Source organism: Apodemus sylvaticus, chromosome 1 (assembly GCF_947179515.1).
Source record: "Apodemus sylvaticus chromosome 1, mApoSyl1.1, whole genome shotgun sequence".
Taxonomy (NCBI): domain Eukaryota; kingdom Metazoa; phylum Chordata; class Mammalia; order Rodentia; family Muridae; genus Apodemus; species Apodemus sylvaticus.
Window position 1 is genome coordinate 156,835,683 of NC_067472.1, and position 20,253 is coordinate 156,855,935.

Genomic DNA, 20,253 nt, shown 5'->3' on the forward strand with positions numbered 1-20,253 from the left:
GATCACAAGGTCAATGATTCAGAGTGAAGGCAGCGGGCCTCCCAGGGAGGAGAGCAGCGAGAAGAAAGCATCTTTTTTGATAGAACAGATCAGAGTTCTAGAGGACCTGAGCTCCTCTGGGGACAGCTTGACCATCTCCACCAGACGCCCTAGGGCTCTTAGCACTGCAGAGCTTTCTGCCCCACGCGCTGCACCAGCACGCTCTACCGCTCTACCGAATTACCTCTCAGCGTCCGCACAGACTGCAGAAGCCTTTCGGCTCCTCCTCTGTCCCCACTGCGTGCTTCCCATCCAACCCTAACCCAGCTCCCATCTCGGTCTTACTTCGCAGTCCGACCCCGAACTCCGCTCCCTCTCCGCCCCGCCCCGCCCCGCGCCGCTCCTCTCCTAGCCCGTGGGGCGCGTCGCGCGCACGCGCAGCGGAGGGCGGCGCGGGCGGCATGGGGACTGCGGCGGCGGCTGCGGCGGCCGGGGAGGGGGCGCGCGGCCCGAGCCCCGCCGCCGTGTCGCTCGGCCTGGGCGTGGCTGTGGTGTCGAGCCTAGTGAACGGGTCCACGTTCGTGCTGCAGAAGAAGGGCATTGTGCGCGCTAAAAGGCGAGGTAGGACGGGCCGAAGCCGGGCCGGGGTCCGCGCCACGCGGCTGCGGGTGCCTGGGCGAAGAGCGTCGGCCGGCTTCCTTGGCCTCCCACGCAGGCATCACCTCCGCATCCTTGGCGGTCTCGCTCTGTCGCTTCTCAGCGACTGGGGAGGCCTTATTCACTCTTTCAGGAGCCCTTCACCGGGCATCTTGTCCCGTTCCTATACCTGTCCAGTCCTCCAACCCCTACCCCGCTGCAGAGCTGCGGGACAGGTGCCCAGGTTGGAGCCCTGTGCCCAGAGGCCTCACTCGCCCACTGTCAGCCAGAGCTTCCTATTCATAGGATCCCGAGGTGGGTGGAGCCAGGCCTGCCTTTCTCTTGGACTGGGCCTGGGGTGCTCTTGAGAGAGCACTTGGTGGTGTGAAGAAGTAAGGGTGTGTGGTGGGTCCAGAGGATGTCCAGTCTCCAATCTCACCTTGATTGCAAGGTCTGTTCTTCCCAGCGGCTTTCACCCTGGGGTCCTTAGATAAGTTACCAGTGGTTGTCATTTCAACCATCTGAAGTGTCTGGAGCGCGAAGAAAACATAAAACAGGCATGCAAACGGGCCCGCTGAGGATGCACTGGGTCTACCGGTCACCAGATACCACTCCTTAGTGATACAGAAGTGGGCTGAGGCACAGAGACCTTCTTTGTCCATGCCATGTCATTGTGTTGAGAGGCCTGTGACAGGCACTGCGTGTAAGAGGCAGAATACTTTGAAGGGGAAAGTAAACATTGCTTTCAGAGAAACCAAGAAAGGCTTGTGGTTGGAGCCGCAACCTCAGGAGCTCTAGGGGTAACGACCTGGTTGCCAGTGTATGAGAAGTAAATACACTTAATAGTTCCAGTTCCAGAACACGTTTGAAAGTTTTACTAAGCTGGCTGGGTAGCCAGGGACCTTCGGAAAAGAGACGAAGAACTGACAATATGGGGTGAAAGTACAAGACCAGTGATGTTTATTTAAATAAGTTTATTTCAAAAGGAAAGCATTGCAATCCTAATGTAAAACCCAAGTCAAGCGAGATAGAATCTCTCAAGGCTGCAGAAGTGTCTGTAATGTACAGACACATCAGGCAGCTACATTTAGGGACTATCTGTCGATGTGTACAGGCACTAAGATTGGGCAAAAGTGTTTGTGGTGACAAAAAAATAAAAAATACATGTGCCTTTTATAGGATTGAGTGAGATGGGGAAGATAACCCTGAGAGAAACATGACACAAAACACTCAAACAACAGCTGAGGAACATCATAGAAAACACCTGACTGATCTTCAAACCAAGGCCATGAAATCTGAGGAACTCTCGTAGCCAGAAGGAATCAGAAGACACATACCAGACATTACAGGAAAACAAAAGAAATTTGAGTACAGACTTTAGTTAGGAAAAAATACATTAACAAGATAAACCAATTGACTAGCAAGAAAGTGTGTTATTTTAGCTAAGTTTTTGTGTTCAACTAGAAAACAAAGACTAGCCTGGAATGTTTTTGAAGTCCTGCATCCAATCTTAAGTACCATATTTTTAAAAACCAAAACCAATGGAGGATGCTTTTATTTATACCTATATACTGAATATTGTATGTATGTATGTATATACTTTAGGAAATAGTCTCTCACTGTGTAGCCCAGGCTGGTTTCTAACTCTCGATCTTCCTGCTTCAACATCCTGAGTAGCTGGGATTAGAGGTATGTGCTACCACACATGGGTCCATACTATGCCTTTAAATTAATAAAGAGAATATGTAGTCTTCATTAATTTTTTTTATGTCCTCACCTTCCACAAACTGTTATAGATTGAGATGGTGGTGGAAGGCATTTAGTCTTGTCTTAATAAATCTACTTTGCTTAACAGAAAATTTTGAAACTCTTATGCTATATACTACTATAGATATTGAAGCTACAGCAGTTTTAAAATCTATTCTCAGGCCAGATATGATGGCACGTGCCTATAATCCCAGCCTGAGCTTCTAAGTCCCCATAAAATAAAATAAAACAAACTTCTCATAATCCTTTATTGGATCTGTTTAAAGGCCAACAGAACTGATAGCCATCAAATAATAGAAATGAAAGAGGAACGGAAAAGGGGATTTGTAAGAACTGGAAGATTGCCAGGCGTGGTGGCGCATGACTTTAGTCACAGCACTCGGGAGGCAGAGGCAGGTGGATTTCTGAGTTCGAAGCCAGCATGGTCAACAGAGTGAGTTCCAGGACAGCCAGGGCTACACAGAGAAACTCTGTCTCGAAAACAACAACAACAAAAAAACCCCAAAACAAACAAACAAAAAGAACTGGAAGGCTAAGTTCTTAAGTTAAAGGAGACTAAACCTTATAATTTCTTATACTGTAACTGAGTATGCGTCCTTAGAAGACTATACCTTTATAAATGACAGGGGGTAGCATTTCAGAGAAGGTAAATTCTAATCGTAGTTCTTTGGTGGAGGTTTGGGGACCTACTGGCTTTGAATTTCACCTTTAAAGGACCTTCTCCATAAATAGGCCTGCTGTAACTCCTGCACGGATGGAGAGTGTCCTCTGAAAGCACAGGTCAGGATTCAGCTACCTAGCTTCTTTGTTGTGCCTTTGAATGAAGTAAGTGGGACCTGGGCAAGAGGTCCCACTCATATTTCACAGGACATTCATTCAGGAACCCAGAAGAGACCACAATTGCATATGCTCAATTCCCTTGCTTTATACTTTATATGGTATGGTCTTTGCATATAACTTATGACATTCCTCAATTTGTATTTTTTTTTGCTTAACTTATATTTATGCTTCCAATAAGCTGTTAATAACTTGTAAAACTTTAAATATTATGTAAATAGTTGTTACACTTTATTGTTTAAGGGAATAATAAGAAAAAGTTCAAACATGTTCAGTATGGACTTTTTGTTTGTTTTTGAGACAGATTAGCAGGCATGCCAGGCTGTGCAGCTGAAGATGACCTTGAACTTCTGCTCCTGCTTCCTCTTCCTTGTCCCACTTGCTAGGATTACAAGTATGCACTCTAGTGCAGTGCACTTTGAGCACTGTTGGAGGGGTCAAATGGAGCCTTTATGTATGCTAGGTACCACCCTGTCTGCTGAGCTATATCCTTAGCTCCACGGACATATTCTTCAAAAGAATTGTTTGAATCCTTGTATGTATGTAGAGGGCCAACTGTCCCAAATGTCCAGAGTTAGAGCCCGGTGGAAGTGGGATTACCTGCAGAGAATAGGTAACCTGCAGGTGGGAAGGTGTGTGTGGTACCAACCTTTGTTAGCTTGTTGCTGCTGTGGAAATAGAGATAAATAACTTAAAAGGAGGAAAGGTTTATTTTAACTCAGTTTTAGAAGTTTCTGTCTGTTGCTTTGGGCCTGTGACAGCATTGCATATTGTGGGTGTTGGCACATGTGGTGATGGAAGCCTTAGGTGACCATTAACTTAGGCAGCCAGGGTAACAGTGAGGATTAGTGCCACAGCTTCTCTAAAGAAGGGGTATGCACCTGGCTGGGCGGTGGTGGCGCACACCTGTAATCCCAGCACTCTGGGAGGCAGAGGCAGGCGAATTTCTGAGTTCGAGGCCAGCCTGGTCTACAGAATGAGTTCCAGGACAGCCAGGGCTATAGAGAGAAACCCTGTCTCGAAAAAACCAAATCAAAAAAAAAAAAAAAAAAACAACCCCCCCCCCCAAAAAAAGAAGGTATGCACCAAACATTCCAACTTCCTTTCACTAAGCTCCTTCCCCTAAAGGTTGTATTTTCTTCCAGTTATACCATGAGCTAGTAACCAAACTTTTAGCATATGGTCCTTAGGTCCAAACCATAAGACTATTTAAATAGTAACTAGATATTACTCCAAAATAAGGTTATTTATTTCAGAGTGTTAAAGAGCATGGTAATGGGACTGGGCATGCCATAGTAAACCCCGAGTATATTCAAGGAGATTTGAGGCAAGGGGTGGAGGGTTAAGAGAAAAAGAAATTTTCTCAGAAATTTCTCAGAAAGGGAGAAATTTGCATATAGTATGGAGTTTATTGGTCTTGGAGACTTGGACAGGCATCTGTGTCAGCTCATTGGTAGAGGGGCTCTTGCTGGCAGTGCCCTGCCTGGAGAATCTTCTCTGAATTGAGGTGGTCTTAAAGAATGTTGAAAACAAACTGTATTGAGTGTGTTGTAGCACGTGCTTGTCATCCTAGCACATGGGAGGCTGGACCAGAGGGATTATTTGAAGCCAGCCAGGACTACACAGTTCATGGCTAGACTGGGCTGTGAGGCATGACCTGTATCAAAAAGCCAACTACATAAATGATTCAGAAAAGAAAAGAAGTTGTATCGGCCTAGTTTGTGAGGAAGAATAGAAAGTCGTTGAGGAAGCACTTACCCCAAGCAGGTAAGCATGAGCCACTCCAGCTTTCTGTCTGAGTCTGATAAGAACAAATTCTTCTCGGCATCCATAGCTTTCATAGCGATAGCCAGTTAGAGGAGGGGCCGGGCCTGGTTAGTGCTGAGAGGCTGTGGATGGTGATAAAGAGGACAGGGCTGCCTGGAGAGCAGCCTCAGAAAAGTTGGTTACTCAGAACTGGCTGACTGTGTTTCATAGAGTTACTGAACTCTATGCTGGATGCCGTAGACCAGGAAGAACTGGTTGATCATTTCAAGTTTCCTTCTTAGAAATCAAGCCCAAGATACAATTTTCTACCTTACACTCACAAGAATAACTGTCAGTGAGGAAACATAAAACAAGCGCTGGCAAGGAGTTAGGGAATTTAAAACCCTCGTGCAGTGCCGGTGGGGATGTAAACTGAGGTGGCTGTTTTGGAAAGTAGCAAGTTTGTTCCTCAAAGCGTTAAATATAGAGTTACCATTTGACCCAGAAGTGTGACTTCTTGGATTATGCAAAGACCTGAAATATTGTGGCCATACCTAAAGGGGGTGAAAGCAGGGAATGGAGAGATTATGCATTTTTAGTTTTAAAAGCGTTGTTCACAGAGCCAGCAGATGGGAGTGACTCAATCCATTAACTGATGATGGTGTGCTAGTGAGTTTTCTGCTTCTGTAACAAGTAACTGGGATGATTTAATAAGAAAATATTTCCTTTGACTCGTAATTTTGGTAGTTTCATTTCACATACCTCAAGCAGAAGCTTGGAAGGTAAAGATGGAGAAAAGAAGGACTCAGAGGTCCAAGATCTCTTTCAAGTGAATTACTGAATGATTTAAGTCCATCCTTTAAGCTACAGAAAGGACCCAAGGATCTGAAGGGGTTTGCAGCCCCATAGGAGGAACAATAATATGTACCAACCAGTACCCCCAGAGCTCCCAGGGACTAAACCAACCGAAGATAACACATGGAGGGACCCATGGCTCCAGCTTCATATGTAGCATATGTAGCCTTGTTGGGCATCAATGAGAGGAGAGGCTGTTGGTCCTGTGAAGGATTGATGCCCCAGTGTAGGGGAATGCCAGGTCAGCAAAGTGGGAGGGGGGATGGTGAGGGGGGGAGGGAATAGGGGTTTTCAGAGGAGTAAGGAGGAAAGGGAGATAACATTTGAAATGTAAATAAAGTAAATATCTAAAAAAAAAAAAAAAAAAAAAAGACTGCTTTAGCTCTAGGTATGATGGATTCTGCTTCCTCCCAGCTGTGCTACAAGCTGGGGTCTAAGCCTTGAGCATGTGGCCCTTTGGAAAATAGTCTAGATCCAAACTTTAGCAGATGGCAAAATGTGCTTTTTTTGGGGGGGGGAGGGTTGAGACAGGGTTTCTCTGTATAGCTCTGGCTGTCCTGGAAATCACTCTGTACACCAAGCTGACCTCGAACTGAGAAATCTGCCTGCCTCTGCCTCCCAAGTGCTGGGATTAAAGGTATTCACCACCACTGCCCAGCAAAAATGTAGTTTTTTAAGGTTGAGTATCATTCAGCCCTCAATCAGAAGGAACATTTGGTATGTTAAAACATAGATGAATCTTAAAGACAACTGAAATGAGCCTGTCCTGAAGGGCACTACCATGTGACGCCTTTATATGAGTTCGTCAGAGCAGTTCAAATGTATGGGCAGATGGAAAGTGTGCTAATGGTTACCCGCTAGAGCGGAGTGAGAGAGGAATGGAGTGATGAGTTATTGTTATTACCGTTGTTGTTACTGTGAACATCTGTCTGGCAGGAAGCACTGTAAGGGAGGATGTTTCACTTTGGCTCCCAGTTTAAGGAGGTAGTCTGCTGTCCCAGCGAGGGCATAGGCAGGTGGCTGTTTTGCTTTGGGGGTGTGTATCAGCTGTGTTGTAGTTTAAATGTGAAATGTCTCCCAGTAGTCACATGCGTTCACTTGGTTACCTGATGGTGGCACAGGGCAGGTTGTGGACCAGTGAGAAGGTGGAGCCTCTCTGGAGGAAGTAAGCCACTGGAGGGCAAGCCTTGAGATTTTATAGTATTTCCTGTTTATTCTCTGCTTGTGATTTTGGATGAGATGCGACAGGCTGGCCTTCTGCTCTTGGTACTGTTCCCTGCTACGTGGGACAGTATCCTATTGAAGTCTATCTGTAGGCCAAAATAAACGTTTCCTCCCTTAAGGGAGCAAGGAAAGGTTGGGCATAGAATAAGACTCATATCAGACGGGCTACATAACAAATTCTGCAGCTCCATGGACTTCTGAGCCTTGGAATAGAATGAACTAGGCTCCAGTGACACTAGCAGGACTGTCCCTCTTGCTCTACCCCACAAAAGCACATGTGGCGTCTCTCCTGTGCAGGTTCTGCTTGGTGCCTGTGGCTTTCTTTGGCAGATATTCTATCGTATTGGCATTTCCAACATTCTGGGGTCTTCATTGCAACCTCTTACCTTACACAGTAAAGTGTTAACTTCTCAGAGTTTTTTTTTTTTTTGTTTTTGTTTTTTTGTTTTTTGGATTTGGTTTTTTTGAGACAGGGTTTCTCTATGTAGCCCTGGCTGTCCTGGAGCTCACTCTGTAGAGTAGGCTGGCCTCGAACTCAGAAATCCGCCTGCCTCTGCCTCTGCCTCTGCCTCCCAGAGTGCTGGGATCACAGACATGCGCTGCCACGTCATTGGTAAGCCATAACCTTTTCTTTCCTGGCCCAAGATGTTATAGTAATATCTGTATAACAATATAAAACATATTTCAAACTTTAAAATTCCACAGGCTTTAAAGTTCAGTCTCTTGAAAACACTCAGAGTCAACTGGGTGGTGGTGGCCCATGGCAAACAGCCTTTAATCCCAGCCCTCCCTTGGCTGACTGAGACAGGTGGATTTCTTGGGTTTGAGGCCAGCCTGGTCTACCGAACAAATTTCATGACAGCCAGGGCTGCACAGAGAAACCCTGTTTTGAAAACAAAACAAAAAACAATAAACCCAAATCGTTCAGACTCACCTTCAACATTCGAAGTTACTCCTAAATATTTGTAGTTTCTCTGGAATATCCAAAGTCTCATGATTGTGGACTCACAAAAACAAACAAACTTAACCAGGACATAGGGAATAACCAGGACACACCCACATTCAAACCAAGCAAAACCAAACTCCAACAATGTCAATAGTTCATTGTTCAATATCTGGGCTTCATTCAGGAACTTTTGGGCTCCTCCAAAAGGCTTGGACCGTTCTCTCTCTCTCTCTCTCTCTCTCTCTCTCTCTCTCTCTCTCTCTCTCTCTCTCTCTCTCTCTCTCTCTCCAGCGTTTGCAGCACAGGGGACCTGTCTCCTAAACTCCTGCCAGCTCTGCTCACAGCTGCTTCTGTCCTTGCCAGTCATACAATAGTATTATCTTTATTTATTTTTATGTACATTGATTTTTTTTTTTTGCTTGACCATATATCTGTGTAAGAGTGTCAGATTCTTTAGAATTGCAGATACAGACAGCAGTGAAGTGCCGTGTGGATCTGGGAATTGGACCCAGATCCTTTGGAAAAGCAACCAGTGCTCTTAACTGATAGGCCATCTCTCCAGTCCTAGTACTGCCATTTTTAAAATGCTGGGGTCTCTGGCTGCAGCTAGGGTGTACTTCCACCCACAGCTTCTCCTGGGCTCTCTTCAGGGACTCTGACCCTGCCACATGGTGCCAAGCCTCAGTTTCTCTCCATGACCACTTCAGTCCTGGACCTTCTACTTCACCAGTGGCCTCTCCTGACCTCTCTTGAGGGATTTCAGGCCTGGCACACAATGCCAAGTCTCAGCTGCTATCCATAACCCTTTCATGCCTTCAAAACCAATGCTGCTTGGGTGACTCATATATTACCAGGTTTGACTGTCAGTATGAAATGCAGTCTTGGTTCCCTCTGGACCACAGCTTCTGTGTTCTGACCCTGAGGAAACATTCCTAGACTTAATTATCCTCAGTGGTGCTGGTGTCTTCTTAACCACAGCTGATTCTTCAGTCCCAGCTGAATAGAACTACAAATTCTTAATTCAGAATATCACATGAATGGCCTGGAGAGAGCCTTTGCTTCCTTCTGAAACTTCAAAAGCCAGGCATCAATCCTGTGCATCTCTTTCAACATTTTTATCTTTCAAGCTCCCACCCACATCAGTCCATTAAGCTCTGAATGGCCTCCTCAGCCCGAAGTTACAAATTCTATCTCCTGTCCTTCCAAAACCAACATGCTCGTAGGACTGACACAACAAGAAGCTGGAGACAGGAACTGAAGCAGATGCCATTGAAGAATGCTGCATGCTGGCATGCTCAGCTTGTTCTCTTAGATAGCCCGGGACCACCTGCCCAGAGGTGGCACCGTCCACAGTAGACTGGGCTCGCCCACATCAGTCGTTTAGCAAGAACGTGCCCCACAGACTTGCCCACAGGCAGTCTGATGGAGGTATTTGTCTCAGTTGAGATGCCTCTTCCCAGATGATTCTATCTTGTGTCCAGTTGGCAAACAAACAAACAGCACCTAGGACAATGACTTTTAACAAACAGATAATCTCAAATGCTCATTTCTGTGGCTACCTATTCTTGTTCTGGCCAGAGAATCTGTGTGGTGATAGAGGATAGGAACCACCTGGGTAGAGAAATGTGGGTAAGGCTTGAAGAAGTAATCCTGAGGGTGTTACTCCTATGACCAGGAGTTTCAGGAACAGTTACATTTGAGGGTAAAACTGATGGAATCCAGTAGTTTTAGAACAAGATAGGAAATGTAGGCTCCCTGTAGACCTTCAGAGGAGGAGGAGGAAGAGGGAGAGGAGGAGGAGGAAGGAAGGAATAAATATGGGGAGTGACTTAGTAGAGAATCTAACACAGATGGGTGGATGTACGAAGCTGCTCACACATTTCACTCTTCCATGGGATATGTGCAGGGCTTTACCAGCTGTGAGAAAGGGAAGTATCAGATGCAGAGGAGTTCATTCTCAGGGAAAGTTTGTCATCGTGCTCATGTGCAGAAAAAGCATGTAAATATGCTATTGGCATAAAAGGTGAGAATGACCTAAATTCCGGTGAAAGTTCCTACTGAGAAAAATAAGTAGAAAGACCTGGAATGCTGGGAATTTAGTAGAACCCTTTGTTACAGGGCAGCAAAAGTCTGTTACTTATTTCTAGGTACCCGGTATCCTAGTTTTCTCCCAACCTTGGTAATAGCACCATTTAAATCATCATTAACAGAATTTACACTCTGAAGGTCACTGATGTTGAGAATACCAGGGTAGAGAAAAGGGAGAGCCCAGGGAACCATTGCCCTGGCCACTGACAACACTGGGCCAGTTCTCATTGTAGAAAGGTCTTGCGGTTTGAATGTTTCTTTTTTTTTTTAAAGATAGATTTATTTATTTATTTATGTATTTATTTATTATATGTAAGTTCACTGTAGCTGTCTTCATTCATGCCAGAGGACATCCAATCTCATTACAGATGGTTGTGAGCCCCCATGCGGTTGCTGGGATTTGAACTTAGGACCTCTGGAAGAGCAGTCAGTGCTCTTAACTGCTGAGCCATCTCTCTAGCCCTTGTGGTTTGAATGTTAAATGTCCCTCGTCAGCTCGCATGTTTAGACACCTGGTCACCAACTTTTGATGCTGTTTTGAGATATTGTGAAACCTTTAGGAAGTGTTCCCTTGCTGGCAGGAGCTGCTAGGTGCAGGTCTTGTGGTTTTATAGCCTGGTCTCACATCTGTCTAGCCCCTGCTTTCTGACTGCAGACACAGTGTGACCAGCTAGCTTGAACTGCTGCTGCCATGCCTTCCTGCCTGTGTAAACTGTGTCCATCCTTAAGTGGAGAATCAGAATAAAGCATTCCTCAGTTTGTGTCTGCTTCTGCGATAAACAGGACCATTCGGTTCTTAGTCCTGTAGAACTGATATGCATGAGGAACATCGAAGAGTTTGAGTCTTCAGGCCAGTGATGCTCTAGAATGCTATAAATAGCACTCAATAGGTCATTTTTGTTAGACCTGTTAGATGAGTTAGAAGCCCAGGATGCTGAAAGAAAAATATACGTGGACACCTAGCTCATCAAGTTTCAGAGGGGAATATACTCTCCTGAGAACTGAACTGGAAATAATTTGTGTTACATTCAGGCAAAGAAACTGACAACATTCTGCCCACGTCCTAAGAATTTGAATGTGGCTGAATTAAAAAGTAATGGTATAACTTGTTTGGCAGAGGAAATTAAAAGTATTTAGGCTGTAATGGTCACTGTACTGGCTAGTTTTGTGTGTCAACTTGACACAGGCTGGAGTTATCACAAAGAAAGGAGCTTCAGTTGGGAAGTGCCTCCATGAGATCCAGCTGTGGGACATTTTCTCAATTAGTGATCAAGTGGGGAGGGCCCCTTGTGGGTGGTACCACCTTTGGGCTGGTGCTCTTGGGTTCTATAAGAGAGCAGGCTGAGCAAGCCAGGGGAAGCAAGCCAGTAAGAAACATCCCTCCATGGCCTCTGCATCAGCTTCTGCTTCCTGACCTGCTTGAGTTCCAGTCCTGACTTCCTTTAGTGATGAACTGCAATGTGGAAGTGTAAGCTCAATAAACCCTTTCCTCCCCAACTTGCTTCTTGTTCATGATGTTTGTGCAGGAATAGAAACCCTGACTAAGACAGTCACTGATGGGTGTTCTTTTCCAGGTCTAGAGTGAGCAAAAAGTGGAATAGAAGATTGTGTGTAGGGAATGGGTATGTGCTAGAATTATGTGCCAGGAAAGGGGTAAGAGTTTAAAGTCAAGGTAAGTTTTAAAGCATCTGTAGTTGAGTTAACTACATTAGAGTTTAGCATTATTGAGGAGAAACCTGGTACTACACACCAGGATCTTGGAGGGCAAGACTCTGCTTATAGAAGGCTGATTTGGGTCTTTTTAGGAGGAGACCTGGGAGCCTCAAAAGGCCAGAGAGTTTAGGATTCAAGTAATTATTTTAGTCTGAGCTTTCTCTGTTAAGACTATACATTAAAACATTATCTACGTATCGTACAATCACTCCTTGTGGCCAAATTGGGTCCCAGTGATCTTTTTCTAGTGCTGTCCTGGAAATATGGCAGCTGTCCATGAGTCTTTGAGGGAGGGCTGGGTAATTCAGCTGCTTCTACCCTTCTGTTAATGGTTGCTTACTGAGTATATTTGTATATTCAATATACAGAGTATGTGTGTGTGTATGTGTGTATATATATATATATATATATATATACACATTTACTCTGTGCCAATTGGTAGGTTTCTAAAGGGCAGTTGTTTTTGATAGGACAAAATCAGAAATCAGATGAGTTGATGAGGCTGTCCACCTTATTTAAAATGCAAGCCAGTAGGTGGCTCATTTCTGTAGAAAGGAGAGCAGGAGAAATGATTACATCTGTCTTCTGTCTTAGAGCATATAAGCTCTTAAACATTGGTTCAGGGTCATGATTCTTATAGACAGAGAATAGGGACTGTGCTAGAAAGCCTTCATGAATAGTCATCAAGGTGTTACTTATCTTTGTCCTTTGAAAAAAGTTTGAGATATTTGATTGGCTCCAGATCTTCATATGGGACTTCTTGGTTGAGGTTACTTATTTCATCCTGGTGACAGTGATCCTAGCTGTTGATTTCTAGAATTTGGATAGTCACAAGAGTACTTAGGACCACATGGCAAGGTCCCTTCTAACAAGGACCCAATAATTTCATCAGTTCTTCTTTCCAGGTTCCATGGAAGATCTCTAGTCCTCAAGGGTTACAGTTTTTGTGACCAGATCCTTGGAGCTGGGAATAATTTTGTTTCCACTTTCCTGTAGGCCCTAGGTTTATTTTAAAGTAGAGCATCTCATCTAATTGACCCAGGATATAAGACTGGGTCTAATTATGAGGAAGTCCTTCCCTCTCAGTCATAGGGACTGAGCCTCATGTCAAGAGTTTGGAGCTGTTCTGAGTTTCCTGAGGGCAATGGAAATAGCTTTAGTAATTTTTAGAGATATCTTGGTAAAGCATTGTTAGGTTCAATTTAATATTAGGACCTTTTAAATTTGCCAGAGAACTGTGGCCTTTAAGATAGTTTTCATTTCTCAGGGAAATCAATATAGACTGGGTCTTCACTGATGTAAAAGACAGTCCATTGTGCTCTTAATGAGTATGAAGGCAAAACCTTTGGAAATTGCTTTGAGGATGCTATCTTAGTTAGGGTTCTACTACTGTGAAGAGACACCATGACTATAGCAACTCTTAGAAAGGAAAACATTTAATTGGGGCTGGCTTATAGGTTTAGGCCACTATCGTAGTGGTGGGAAATATGGCAGTGGGCAGGCAGACATGGTGCTGGAGAAGGAGCTGAGAGTACTACATCTAGATCCACAGGCAGTAGGAGACTGTGTGCCACACTGAGTGTAGCTTGATCACATGACCTCCTGCCTGCCTCCACAGTGACACACTTCCTCTAACAAGGACACACCTCCTAATAGTGCTACTCCCTGTGGCAAAGCATTCAAACATGAGAGTGTATAGGGCCATACCTCTTCAAACCACCAGAGAGGCCTTTTGCCACTCTAGTAGCCTTTTTAGTACTAGTGGGGAACTTGGGTCCTGCCAGTGATGGTGTCTATAAACACCAGTATTCTTGATGCTGGGGCAAGAAGGCACATCTGGTTTTTAGTCCTTAACCTGTGTAAGTGCTTCACCTGTAGATTGGCTTAAGGAGTCCAGAGAACACAGATAACTAAAATTGTTCTATATGTAGACAATGTGGGCTTTACACCCAAGGACAGTCAGTTCTTGTCTTTGAAACAATTAAGTTACTATGTCTAAAGTGACATCTCTCCTTGAATCACGTAGTCCCTAAATTAATTTCTACTGTAGGTAGGGCCTGAGGTCTTAGTATCTTATTCCCCAGAGACTCATGATTCCTTTTGGCTGTTCTCTTTCAGAGCCCACTCCAACTCCTGCACATCAGGGTTTGGAAGGAACAATGTTAATTCTTGGGGGATTTGTAAGGCTACCTTTTTGGCCTATCTTTTGGTCAGCCTATTTCCTTGGGCATCATTAAGCATGTTTTTCTGATGGCTCTTGTAGATAAATGCCATTTGTTTAGTAGGAGTTGGATGGCTTCCAATAGATTTAGTATCTATTGCCCAGGATGCTCAGATTGTTAGCTGTTAACAGACTCCACGTGCTCCAAATACAGCATTGACATGTAAGGTTATGAGGTATACTTTGAATCAATGTAGATATTATTTCCCTTTTCCTTTTCTTTTCCCTTTCCCCAGAATGGGTCTCCTCATTTCTGCCTTTGGGGCTTGGGTGGAAGGTGGTTGTAGGGAGGCATCAATTACTCTGCTCTAGCTGACCACTGCACATCTTATCTTAAACTCTCCATTTGAAATGTAACATATCTATATCTCTTCTGGATTGTCCAGCAGCTTGTCATTCAACTAAATCCAGTTGACACAGATGAGAGCATTTCAGTACACAAGTGTGCCAAATCAGAAGCGGTTTTAAGCTGTTGTCATTTTAGTAGTTACCTCTGGGTTATCAGGGACAGTTGCTGATATTAAGCCTACCTCTGGCCCCTTTAGTTCTAATACGTCCTTTTCCTGTTGGGGCATGAGAACTTCTAGTTATTGCCACAAAGACAGTATAGAAGCTTCTTCAAAGAATAGTGATGCAGTTACAATAGGGGTAGTTATTCTGATGCTTGGATGTCTGGTTTCTTTGAAAATCAGGCCACATGTCTCAGTTCTGCCCTATAAATTTAATCAACACCACAAGATTGCTTTTCCACCCCAAATACCGGAGAGGGCTTTTGGAGATCAAGCATACCTAGTGCTGTGGCTTCTGTGAGAGCCCACTTTATCTGACAAAAAAATTGCTTTGATTGAGCCTCCCTGTTTGAAGGGCTCAGAGTCTAGACCCTTACTAGCTGCATAGAGAGGTTTTGTCATTAATCCAAAGTTGGAAATTCAAATTTGACAAAATCAGCCATGTTCAAGAAGCTGTCTTGTTCTTGGTTGAAGTAGTTCAATTATCCCCAACTTGATGTAGCAGCTATAGTGGTACTTCCTGCTGAGTGTTCTCTCTCTCTCTCTCTCTCTTTCTCTCTCTCTCTCTCTCTCTCTCTCTCTCTCTCTCTCTCTCTCTCTCCCCCCTCTCCCTCTCCCTCTCCCTCTCCCCCTCCCTCCCTCCCTTCCTCCCTTCCTCCCTCCCTTCCTCCCTCCCTTCCTCCCTCCCTCCTTCCCTCTCTCTCCTTTTGTCTTTTTTCTCTTCTTTTCAGAGAGTTTAGGATTTTGAAGGTGTTTGGTCTGAGCTTTCTCTACTAGCTATTGAAACATCACCTACATGTTTGAGAATGGCTCCTTGTGTCAAAACTAGGTCCAAAGATCTGTTTCTAATGATGCAGCAAAATATGGGGCCTGTTTCTGAACCCTTGAGGGAAGGTTATCCATACACTCTGTTGGAAAACTCCAGTCATTGGGTCTTTCCATCCAAAAGCAAAACAAAACCAACCAACCAAGGTTCAGGGTGTAAAGGAATGGAAAAAAGAAAGGGTGTCTTTTGGCTCTACCACACCTCTATTGTCTTCTTGCTCTGAAAAACATTAAGTCTTGGACCAGTCAGCTTTCTCCACATGCCTTATGTAAGAAGAAGATTAGGGTTTTCCAGGGAAACTGATAGAGGACCAGAAAGACATGTTGTAGAAAAGTTTCAGTGATAGGTTGTATTTCTAATTCAGCTTCCCTCTTTAATGGACCTGTTTTGACTAGTTAACTTATCCCAGATTTTGAATGGATTTTGACTGGAACAAGATGTTTTAGTTTATCCAGGGGTCCTTGTACCCCAAACAGTCAGGACCAATTTTGTGGGTTACTTTCTTGGGGGTACTTTGAAGGCTAGGGTTATCAGAGCTCTAGAGCCCCAAGAGAATTGTAAGATTGCCCACAGGTAGCACAAGTCTCTTTCCAAAATGGGAGGTTATTGAGCAACTGTCAGGAATACATAATTAAAAACCTGGTCTTCCAGTTCCATCCATTTGCCTAAGAATTTCATGAATTCATTGTTTCTAATGGCTGAATAGTACTCCATTGTGTAGATATACCACATTTTTTGCATCCATTCTTCTGTTGAGGGAAGTGAGGTAACCCAGTCTCAAAAGATCAATCATGGTATGCACTCACTAATAAGTGGATATTAGCCTGGAAAACTGGAATACCCAAAACATAATCCACACATCAAATGAGGTACAAGAAGAACGGAGGAGTGGCCCCTGGTTCTGGAAAGACTCAGTGTAGCAGTATAAGACAAAAGCAGAACAGGGAAGTGGGATGGGATGGGTGGAAGAACAGAGGGAGGGAAGGGGGCTTATGTGACTTTTGGGGAGTGGGGGACCAGAAAAGGGGAAATCATTTGAAATGTAAATAAAAAATATATCGAATAAAATTAAAAAAAAAAACAACCTGGTTTTCAATTTGACAGATGCTTGAAGTAGTAAAGTAGTATCTTGGAGGGGATTCCTTCTACCCCCTCAACCCCACTGTGTCTGTAGATCAGCAAGACAGGTTTCCAGGGAAAGGTAAGGACCAGATAAGTAGCTTCACTATATATAACAGATTAGTTTTCTTACCCGATACTTCAAGGATAATTCAAGGTACTTAAGCAAAGGTTCAGGAGTTAGCCTATTTCCTGGGCACCCTCAGCCCTGTAAGGTAGCCATGATGTTGTGGGTGGGGGTTGGGCTCTTCTTTCTCTGAGACTGCATCAATCCACTTTCCAGTGTTAGACTTCCAGGTCCTTAGATGTTGAACTCTCAGGATAGAATAGTTCTGGTTGGTGCTCTTACATGCATAATGTCCAGATCCCCTCTCCGTTTCTTTCTTCTAAACCTCTGGGGCTTATGTGGATCCTTTGGATAGGTCTAGCCAGTGCCTTCAAGGGCAAATGTAATCATCTCTGTTCCTTTTGGTCTTCCTCTAGATCTTGGCTGTTAAACACGAAGAGAATGGTGTGGAACAGAAAAGTGTGAGGCTTCTGTGGTTGACTCTTTTGTTCCTGAGGTGTTCTTTACTCCCTTCTGCATCTATCTTCTCTGATGTTGTCTTGGTTATTTAAATGTCATTTTTTTACTTCCTGTAATAAGGCTTTCTATCATCTGCCTATGCCTATGATTCCCTGACAAGGAGTTAGGATCCTAGTCGTGGTTTCCTGATATGAGAGCTTGTCATTACAACTTTACCAAATAAATTGTTTGTACGGATTCTTAAAGTATCCTCCAAGATTCTCTCTCTTTGCTTCCAGGGATGTAGCAAGTAAGCATGTGGAAGGAAGTGTAGGTCTTCCCTTGGGAGGTCATAAGCTAAAGTTAAGGTTCAGAAATAACTAGTAAATGTGTTGCTCCTCAGAAATGTTCCCAGTGTCTCGTATTATCGAAGATTTGTGATTGAAAAGGGACTCAAATTGTCACCACCAGTCTAGGCTCTTCTCTTATGGGGAGTGTCATAGGCACAGAAGAGAGTGGAAGCCCCACTCTTCATATGGCCTGCAAGCCTGGGTTCCCTTTTTGCTGGTACCTTGGGGTAAGTAGGAGAATATGGAGGTGGGGTGGGCCTCAATTGAGTGGGAGAAGATATTTACCTGAGGCCTGTTGCCCATTGTTTTTGTCGTTTTTGAGACAGGGTCTCTATGTATTCCATGGTGTTCTGTTTCAAAAGTAGGGTTTGGACACATCATCACTTGCTTTTGCATTACACAGTCTCCTTTCCTGGTAGAGAACCTGAACCTAAGACATTTCAGACCATTTCCCTTGATTCCCAAAAGATAGATTTTGCTGCAGAATGTTGTCATAGTTACTTCAACATCCTTTGGCTGAACTTCCCCAGCACTGGAGCTTGTTACGGTAAAATATTAGCTTCTTATTCTTTAGGTTCTCAGGACCTAACTTATTTCACTTATTGAAGATGTGGTGTAATGTCCAAGGGAAATGAAGGCAGGTTTCCTATAAAGATTCTGAGGGTGTCGGGGCAGACACATGTACCAGTGCTTCTGGAATGGGTAAGTCTCGTGGGTCCTCAAGGAGAGCTAGTGGGTTAGAATGTCCTCTTCTCCATCGTCTGAACCCAGGCATCTCTGGGTGTGGGTGACCATAGTGTCAGTGCAGTTAAAAACACCAGTGTTAACATCCAGTTCTTCTGGCTTTACTCTTTCTTTTGGCAGAGCGTTGAACCACTTGCTTAAATTGTTTCTCTGTCTTGGGATTAAGTCTTGCAATGTCTCTGCCCTGAGATTCTTTCACCTAGGTGGACTACTCCCTTCTTCTTGAGTTATTAGGTGACTAGTTTCAGAGAAAAAAAGCTCGCTTGAATGTGTGACTATGACTTTTGCTTGTAGACTCCCATTTAATGCAATGGCATCAATGTTTTCCTTAGACCTCACCCTTAAGGTGATGTCTTATCTCCATATCCTTATGCTAGTGTTGCCTACAGTAAATGGACAGGAAAATTTGAGAAAAATATCTTATGATGGAACACAAGTAAATAAAAGCTTAATGGTAGTAAAATGGGGAGTAGAGTCAGTTGGGAGTCACAGGTGGTGTCTGCATGTGAAGCAGGCAGGTGTTGAGAACCTTCAGGTGCCAGAGTTGAATCCTGCTCCTCCCCAATGCAGGGTCTGGAGTGGATCCTGGAGAATTATCTCAAGAGGAGGGTGCAGGTGTGAGCTGCTATGGTCTGGCTACAAGTCCCAGATGAGTCTGCCATATCATGTCATGCCTAGTAGGCCTCTAGGAAGCTGGGAGGAATAGCGGGTATGAACAGTGAATGCCAGTGGATTGAAGAGAAATTCTGTGGCTATAACACTATGCCTCACCCATAAGTGTGGCCACCTTGGCTACTCATGTGACATCACCATCTTTGTTGGCCGAATGACCAGCTAGATGTCTGTGGGTGATAGGCAGCTCCATGCATAACTCTTTGGGAGTGTATCTTATAAGATGGCTGGGGTCCATGTGGATTCCTGTGAACTTCCAAGTTTAAAGGTGGACTCTCCCAGATAAACACCAGTTTAATCTTAGAAAATGCTTCTATCAGATTGGCCACTAAGTAAATCTGTGGAACACTTTCTTGATTGATGATCGATGTAGGATGGCCCAGTCCACTTTGGGGTGCCATCTCTGAGCTGGCGGTCCTGAGTTATATGAGGAAGCAGGGTGAGAAAGTGATGAAGAGGGAGCCAGCACTCAGTGCTCCTCCACGGCGCCGGCTTCAGGTCCTGCCTTCTTCAGGTCCTGCCTTCAGGTTCCTACTCTGACTTTTCTCAGTGATGAACTATGTGTGATTGGGAAATGTAAGCCAAAAAGGCTTTCCTTTAGTGTTGGTTTTGGTCATGGTCTTTATTATATTATTAGGAACCAAATCTGGGCATCTTGGAAAGGAAAGATTTAAAAAAGAGTGTTTGACTATGGATTCCCCAAGCGTGGATCAGGCATTGCATGGGAACTTCCCATCACTTCCAAGTGTTTGAGGAAGGAGAGAATTATACTGTGGTTTGTAATCTTAAGGATGAGAGCATTGCAAAGCCTTTCCTGCTTCCCCCCTAGCTGCCTTATTCACAGTGGTTACAGGTGCACATCTGAGTTCAGCTGCTAAAATCGTCAGGTTCTTGTGTCTGAAAACAGTGATTCAGACAAAGACACTTGGAATGGGAAAAGATAGTTCATTAGATGATAGAAAGAAACAAACTTGGAAATACAGCAGAGCTAGGTAAGGTCTAGTGACAATGCCCACGCTGCCACCTTACCAAGTATTGGACGTAGGCCTGGGGGGTTGACAGAAGACACAGACTCATTCAGTAAGGTCATTCAGTAAGGAGAATGCTAAAGCTTTTACTGAGGGACCAGCAATATATACCAGAGGCCAGGGGAAACAACAGGAAAAAAATCAATCATAGCCGTAGGTTAGGCACCAGGGAGGTCCCTATCATGCTGGGTGGGAAAACAGGAATCAAATTAAGCCGCAGGATGTTCTACAGGATGTTCTGCAGGATGTTTTCTGTGCAAAATAGCTCAGCTGGGGAAGTTGAGCTAAGCTCACTGATGCCCAACAGTCTAGGTCCCAGAAGAGATCAAGGTTGGGCCCCTGTAACCATTAATAGGTCACTTACATATTGTGCACCTTTTCTGACGATCCAGTTTTTATTACATGTACCCAGTGTTCAGGAATGTTTCCACGTTTCTCTTAATATAGACTGCTTTCACCTGTTTATCCTGGTGCCGTAGGGATCTGAT

General features: G+C 44.3%; 1 protein-coding gene across 2 annotated transcripts in view; it reads left to right on the forward strand.

Moving 5' to 3' along the window:
• The first annotated feature begins 390 nt into the window (after positions 1-390).
• Positions 391-20,253, forward strand: part of Nipa1 (NIPA magnesium transporter 1) — a 46,615-nt gene continuing 26,752 nt past the window's right edge. The window contains exons 1-2 of one of the 2 annotated variants that reach the window (XM_052161622.1): positions 502-600; positions 3,524-3,613. In XM_052161622.1, the coding sequence (XP_052017582.1) occupies positions 3,556-3,613 (58 nt within the window). In that variant the 5' untranslated portion in view covers positions 502-600; positions 3,524-3,555. Of the gene's footprint in view, positions 601-3,523; positions 3,614-20,253 lie in introns of both variants that reach the window. The other variant, XM_052161612.1, reaches the window with a different exon arrangement.